The following is a 7500-nucleotide window of genomic DNA, read 5'->3' on the forward strand; positions in this document are numbered from 1 at the left end:
TTTAGGTGTGTGTGTGTGTGATTGTGTGTGTGTTTCCGTGCGTGTGCGTGTGTGTGCGTGTGTGTGTATGTGTGTGTGTGTGTGTGTGTGTGTGTGTGTGTGTGTGTGTGTGTGTGTGTGTGCGTGTGTGCGTGCGTGCGTGTGCAGTGCATCAATACCAGGAAATGAAAAACTTACAGGAATAATCCGATTCGCCCAGTCTCTTTTCGATTCTAATCCGCTGTCACCTAGTGGCTTAATCTGCGTGTTTTGTATTCTAAATATATTTTTCTTATTGTTATCAAAGAATTTGCCATTCTCAACACTATTTGGTTCTTTTCTTTTTCTCTAAGCTAATCTAATCCTGACATTCTGTAGCCATATCAGTTTGAAATTCATAACGCTCTGTATATATATTTCATTATTTGCATAACCACAATTTGGATATCTTAATACCCTTCAATAGGCGATCTGCCTTATCATCCTGAAATTAACGCTCGTAAATAACGGTCAAAATTCAAAATCTATTTAACCGTTTCAAAATTCAAAATCTATTTAACCGTTTCAAAATTCAAAATCTATCTAACCGTTTCGTTTTACCTGTCTTGCTTCCCCTGATATGGCTTTCCTGGATACGATTATTTTCAATTATTATCTAATTTATCTTTATATATTCATATTCTGGACACTTCATACAGCTTTCACAAAAAAATATCGGATGCTTTTAAAAGGTGCGGCCAAGATAAGTATATCTCCACTCTACGCCTTTTTTCTATTGAAGATTCCTCACCTTTCACTTCACCGTTTCCTCTCCTTTTCTCTATTTTCCTGTCTTCCACCTCCCCTACCTTCCTCTCTTCCTCTCACTATCATTACGTCTTCCTGCTTTTCTCTTTCACTCATTCTCTCCTTGGTTCCCTCCCTCCCTCCCTCCCTCCCTCCCTCCCTCCCTCCCTCCCTCCCTCCCTCCCTCCCCTCCTCCCTCCTTCCCTTCCCCCCTCCTCTCTCCCTCCCATCTTTCTTTCTTATCTCCCTTCCGAAAAGGGTTAACCTCACCCTTCATATCCATCTTCCTGCTTCTGCCCCGTGGTTGTTATTACATCCCCTGGCACTTTGGACTTCTGGATGACAATAATTCTATTGCCTGACTATCTTTCTCTTATAGAATATAGATAGATAGATTGATAGGTAAGTGGGTAGACAGAGAGGTAGGTAGGTAGGGCGGGAGGGAGGGAGGGAGAGAGGTATTCAGATAGATAGATAGACATATGAAAAGGAAGATAGGTGGATGGACAGATAAATGTTTAGATAGATAGATCCAGACAGAGATTCAAAGATAGTTAGATATACAGGTAGCGATACAGATATAAATAAAAAGATATAGATAGACAGAAATAAGTATACATATATATAGTATAAACAGATATGAATTTATGTATACATATACTCACACACACACACACAAACACACACACACACACACACACACACACACACACACACACACACACACACACACGCACACACACACACACACGCACACACACACACACACACACACATGTATACACACCCCAATATCTCTCTTTCCCTCGGTCTTCATACTCACCCGACAACAGCAACTTTTCCTGCCTCTCATTCTCCCTCTGTGTCCTGCATCTCATTTCCATGGATTTTCGCGTCTCCAAAAAGGCCTTCCGCTGTGTCCGGTCCGTGAGGTACTTGGTGTACATTCCGGCGAAGTTGATGGCGAAGTACAACGTAAGGTTAGCCATAATGCACTGGCCGGCGCAGTAGCTGTTATAACTTGTTTGAATCTGGAATGGGAGAGATAATGGTGATGAAAAGAGCATAGTGAGGGAATGGGGTAATTGTTTTGTAGTTCAAGTGAGATTTTGTTTATATCTGGAACGGGGGAGAGAGAATGACCCTGGAAGGAGCATGGCGAGGGAATTGGCTCATCATTGCACAATTGTAGTGAGACTTTGTTTGAATCTGGAAAGGGGGAGGAAACGGTGATGAAAGGAGTATGGGAAAAGGGGTAATTATTAGACAACTGTAGTGAGATTTTGTTTATATCAGAAAGTGGAAATAATGGTGATGAAAGAAGTATAGTGAGGGAATGGGCTAATCACTGTATTTTGTTTGCATTTGTAGAGAGAATGGTGGAAAAAATTAAAATTGGTAAGGAATGAGGAACCAGATATAAAACAGAATATATTGGCCGCTACACTACAATGAGGTCTTGTTTGTATCCGGCAAAGGAGAAAGAATAATGGGGAAAAATGAGTATGGTGAGGCTATAATTTTTTTATATTATATGTTATTTTGGCCAGTACGGTTGTAATTAGGCCTTGCCTGTGTCTGAAAACGAAAAAAAGTGAAAATTTAAGTATGGTGTGGAAATGAGGTTGCTGATATAAGATAAAGAACGTAGTTGATATTGAACAAATAAGATATGACTTAAACAGAATATAAACATATAATTTGGAATGTATTACGAAGTTATGGGATATATCAGTAGTCCTGTGAAATTTAAAAAATAAATGGTCTGGAAAAGTCGGAAATACTAATCATATTACAAGGGATGCCATCGATTGAAAAAAAAAATGTGAGATTCAATTTACGTCACTTTGTTCCGAAATATCAGGCCTAATTCAATTATACGCAAACTTTAATCCACATAACATTCTGTATAGTCGACGTAAACAACAATAGTAAAAATAACAAAACACACCCAAACAAAATTCCGAAATTGAAAACGAAAAAAATAAAAACAAAAAAATTAATCAATTACAACTCAACCACAACTAGGTACCCCCTCTACACCCCCCCCCCCCGGCCCAACCCCACCAAAAAAAAAGAGTTCCATAAAAACTTTGATATGAAATGTTACGACCCAATCTCGTCTGTGGCTCAGGTATCGCAACGAGGTCAAGAGGTCAAGCGGGCAAGATAGGTCATTGCTCTCGCTATACCTCTGCTATATGAGACCTTTAATAAAGCAATTATTTCCTGTTTATTTATTCATTACTCTTCAGTGCCCCCCCCCCCCCCCCAGGCCTTCTGGAAATGATCGTTCGTTTTCTTGTGGTCATTTGATTATCCTTCATTTTTTTTTCTTCTTCTTTTTCGTCTTCTGTTTTTTTGTTCAGTTTTGTCCTTTGTTTTGTTTTTTTGTTCAGTTTTGTTCTTTGTTTGTCTATAAATTAGTTTTTATTTACTTTATTTTTTACAATGTCGGAGATTTCGTTTTCATTTCTTTTCTTTTTCCCATGTTTTCTTTTTTTTTTTTCTTTTCTTTTTTTTTCTTTTTTTTTCGCATTGTCTCCCTTTCCGACGGGAATCCTGGCTCTTCATTTCCCCGTTTTCTATTTCAGTTCACTTTTCTTTCATATACATCTCTTTTTATGTGCAAAGTGTTTGATTTTCTTTCTCATTTCAGTTCTCCTTTTATCTTCTTCTATGTCATTTCTTCCTGACTTTCTTTTCTCTTAGTTTTCCATTTTCATCTCTAGCTTTCGATTCCTTTTCCTTTTCATCGTTCCATTTTCTTTCTTTCTCTCGCTCTCTCTCTTTCATAGTCCATTTTCTTCTTCCTTCTTCGTTCTCTCCTCTGCCTTTCTCGACTTTAATTTACTTCCCCTCTATTTCACCTTTATCGTCAGGTTTCTCTATTCCGCGTCCATTTCTTCCGGCAGATCTTTCTTTTGCCCTGTTTCCCTTGCCTGCGTTTCCTTTTTCTCTTACACTTCTTTTTCGTCTTCTGTGTTGTTGATTTTTTATCTCTCCCTCTCCTTCTCCATCTTCTTTTTCTTCTATTTTTTTTTCTGTTTTGTAATCCTTCCTCTTCCTCCATCCTTTTTCTTCTGCTTTCTCTTCTATTTTTAATTCTCCTTATTTTTCTCCTTCCTCTTTTTCTTGTTCCTGCTTCTACTTTTTCTCTTCTTCTCCTTGCACCTGCACCTTATCATCACCTCCGTCTTTAATATTCATTCTCTCTCCCTCTGTCTCTTTCTCTCTCTCTCTCTCTCTCTCTATCTCTATATATATATATATATATATATATATATATATGTACATATATATATGTACATATATATATATATATATTTCCATCAGTATCTTTATTCTCTCTAAATCCTCCCTCTTTCTCTGCATTTTCCTCCATTTCTTCCTCAGATCCCCTAACCCCACCTCCTATCCTACCCTCATCCTTCCCCTCCTCTCCCCAGCTCCACCCACTCCCCTTCCCTCCCATGAGTCCTCTACCCATCCCTCACCCTTCCCCCACCTCCCCCTACCTTTCTTCCACTCCTTCCCCCCCCCCACCTCCACCCACTCCGCTACCTCTATGTCCCTCCACCCGTTCACCCCCCCCCCCCCCAACCAATTCCACTCTCCTCCCATCCCTTACCCCAACTCCCACTCCCACCCCTCCACCCATCTCCCTCCCCTCGAAACTAACTGCTACCACTCCACCCACCCCTTTTACCTCTTCTTCCACCCATCCCTCCACCCAACTCCACCCCTTCTTCCATCCCTCCATCCAACTCCCACCTCTACCTCTGTCCCTCCACCCAACTCCCACCTCCACCTCTGTCCCTCCGCCCCTTCTTCCACCCACCCTCCACCTAACCCTATCCTTACAAAACGTTGCTCAAACGACCATCTGCGACAGAGGGCACGCGTGATGTAGTTCCCAGTGCAGTAAGGTTCAGTATTACAAACGTTACTTTGTGTAGCATCTGTGACGTATAGGCCAATATCCAACGTCCAGTGCTTTCTATTACAATGTACCAGCTTCATCGTTTTGTGCGTGTGTGGGGAGTGTGTGTGTGAGTTGGGTGTGGATGCGTGGGCGCTTGGGGGTGGGTGCATGTGTGTGTGTGTGTGTGGGTGTTTAAGTGTACGCGTCCATTCATACATGCAGGTGTACTTTCATTTGATTTCTTTCACCCACACCCACACACACACACACACACACACACACACACACACACACACACACACACACACACACACACACACACACACACACACACACACACACAGACACACACACACACACACACACACACAACCCCCTCCCACCCCCTTACCCCGACACTCACAAATATCCCTTCAAATGCTCATCAAAAGCATTTAACCGGCGCCGCATTTGACGGTAATGACGCCGATTTCTCGCCCAGATTCATTACGGAAAGGAAAATTAAATGATAATGGATGACGTGTCACGCCCGCAAACAATCGGTCCAAACATTTTTCCAATTTCTATTACATCAATATCTCTCATCAAATCGTAAAGAAACCGCTTGATTGAAAGCATTTTCAAGAGAGAGGAAGAGAGGGAGTGAGGGAGGAAGAGAGGAAGTGAGGGAGGAAGGGAGGATGTGAGGGAAGGGAGTGAGGGAGGAAGGGAGGGAGAGAGAGAAGAGAGGGAGTGAGGAGAGGAAGGGAGGGAGGGAAACAGGGTTGTAAGGAGGGAGAATGGGAGTAAGAAAGAACGAGAGAGAGAGCGAGAGAGAGAGAGAGAGAGAGAGAGAGAGAGAGAGAGAGAGAGAGAGAGAGAGAGAGAGAGAGAGAGAGAGAGAGAGAGAGAGAGAGAGAGAGAGAGAGAGAGAGAGAGAGAGAGAGACAGAGACAGAGAAACGAACAAAGAAACAAACCCTAACACAGCCTACCCTAAGCGAACGAAGCGAAACGCCCACTTCACTAACAAGCCCATCGGCGCCGTTCGTTATCAACACACACACACACACACAGCGGTTCCAGATGCTCCCCTTAACTGCCTCGCCAACGATTAACGAGTAGTTGAACTCTATAACGAGGGTAGTGTTTCGTTCTAAAAGGGTTCCCTGTTGGAATCAATATGGGAAATGAAAATCGGTGTGTGAACTGGTCTGATGGATTAAATGCCAATTATTTCAAATGTCAGTGTTTATCTTTCAAAACACACATGCATTTGCAAATTGAATTAATATGTAGGGACATGAATTTGCGTATAGTATAATGAAAATTCTTCCAGGTCACAGTAGTCAATTCTGCAATGATTGTGCAATACATTTACGAATTTAAACATAAACCGATTTTCATCTTATTCCTATTGTCATGGAAAGAATTTGGTGGCGGATCGGATGACGGAAACGCCTCGTCATAATGGGTCTTTAGGAGGGAGTTCGAGAACGGCGTTTTACCGTTCCTCAACAATGGCTATTTCCAGAAAGGACGCTGTGTCCGCGCGCAATAACAACCTATTCCGGTCCCTTATTACTGGCGGTGTGGAGTGTGCGACGGAATGATAAATACGACAGAATAATTATTAAACAAAAGGGCAACGCTATTTGTTGTTACCGATTACTACACCGAGTGTTAACTACCCGAAGGGATAATATGGAGTCTGCTCAACGAAAACATTTTATAATCATCTTGAAAAAAAAAATAAATAGCAGCTGCAGAAAAATGACTAATGACCTTACAAAAAGGAGGCAAGGACCCTCGAAGCCGTGTACGAGTGTTTGTGTGGTTCGCCACGCCCGTACTCTTTTTATCGGCTAATATTTAGCTATTACATTTATACCACTGCCCTGCTCAGTTTCAAGTTTCATTCCGCCTTCAATTAGGGGTCTGAGGTTCCCCAATTTTAGGTTAGGTTAAGTTGAATTAGGACAGGCGAGGTTAAGTTCGATTAGGAGCCGGAGATCATCGGTGCATAGCCAATCTTTGAATAAGTAGACAAACATAGTGTTAAGTATACACAGGCGTAAAAAAAAAAAAAAAAAAATACGTACTGGCTAAAAATTCTCGAAAGCGCAGAGGACACACCCGGCCCCCGGGATTCCCCAGCCCCACCCTCCCCAGTTCCTCTCGCGGGTTCAAGTGCGAAAACATTTATCTACAAGAAAGTCCAAATGAAAAGAAAAGGAAGTGATATACGCCCAAAAGGACCTCGGGAATGTAGCAAGCAGTTTCTGGTCGCTTTCGACAGCTGGTACCAAGGTCTCAGCTGTTACTGCAGATGGAATTTCGAAGAATGTGATCATCTGTGAACTATTCCTTTATTCATTATATTTCCGTTTTTCTATGATTCTTTCTTCGTCTTGCATTAGATTTTCCTTTCTTTTTTCGCTACTTAAAGTTATCTCTTTATTTGTAATCCTTCCTCTTCCTCCATCCTTTTTCTTCTGCTTTCTCTTCTATTTTTTATTCTCCTTATGTTTCTCCTTCCTCTTTTTCTTGTTCCTGCTTCTACTTTTTCTCTTCTTCTCCTTGCACCTGCACCTTATCATCATCTCCATCTTTAATATTCATTATCTCTGCCTCTGTCTCTTTCTCTCTCTCTCTCTCTCTCTCTTTCTCTCTCTCTCTCTCTCTCTCTCTCTATATATATATATATATATATATATATATATTTCCATCAGTATTATACCTGTTTTTAATTTTGAGGAATTGTAATTATTGATTATACCTGTTTTTAATTTTGAGGAATTGTAATTTCAACTAGTTTTAAAATATTAATCG

The 7500-nt window shown here is 41.3% G+C and overlaps 1 protein-coding gene across 1 annotated transcript in view; it reads right to left on the reverse strand.

Annotated features, from left to right (window-relative positions):
- Positions 1–7500, reverse strand: part of LOC125043045 (adenylyl cyclase 78C-like) — a 73690-nt gene that overhangs the window by 11755 nt on the left and 54435 nt on the right. Inside the window, exon 5 of the mRNA XM_047638999.1 lies at positions 1589–1796. Coding sequence (XP_047494955.1) covers positions 1589–1796 — 208 coding nt within the window. The remainder of the gene's footprint in view (positions 1–1588; positions 1797–7500) is intronic.

Source organism: Penaeus chinensis, chromosome 33 (genome assembly GCF_019202785.1).
Source record: "Penaeus chinensis breed Huanghai No. 1 chromosome 33, ASM1920278v2, whole genome shotgun sequence".
In the NCBI taxonomy this organism is placed as follows: domain Eukaryota; kingdom Metazoa; phylum Arthropoda; class Malacostraca; order Decapoda; family Penaeidae; genus Penaeus; species Penaeus chinensis.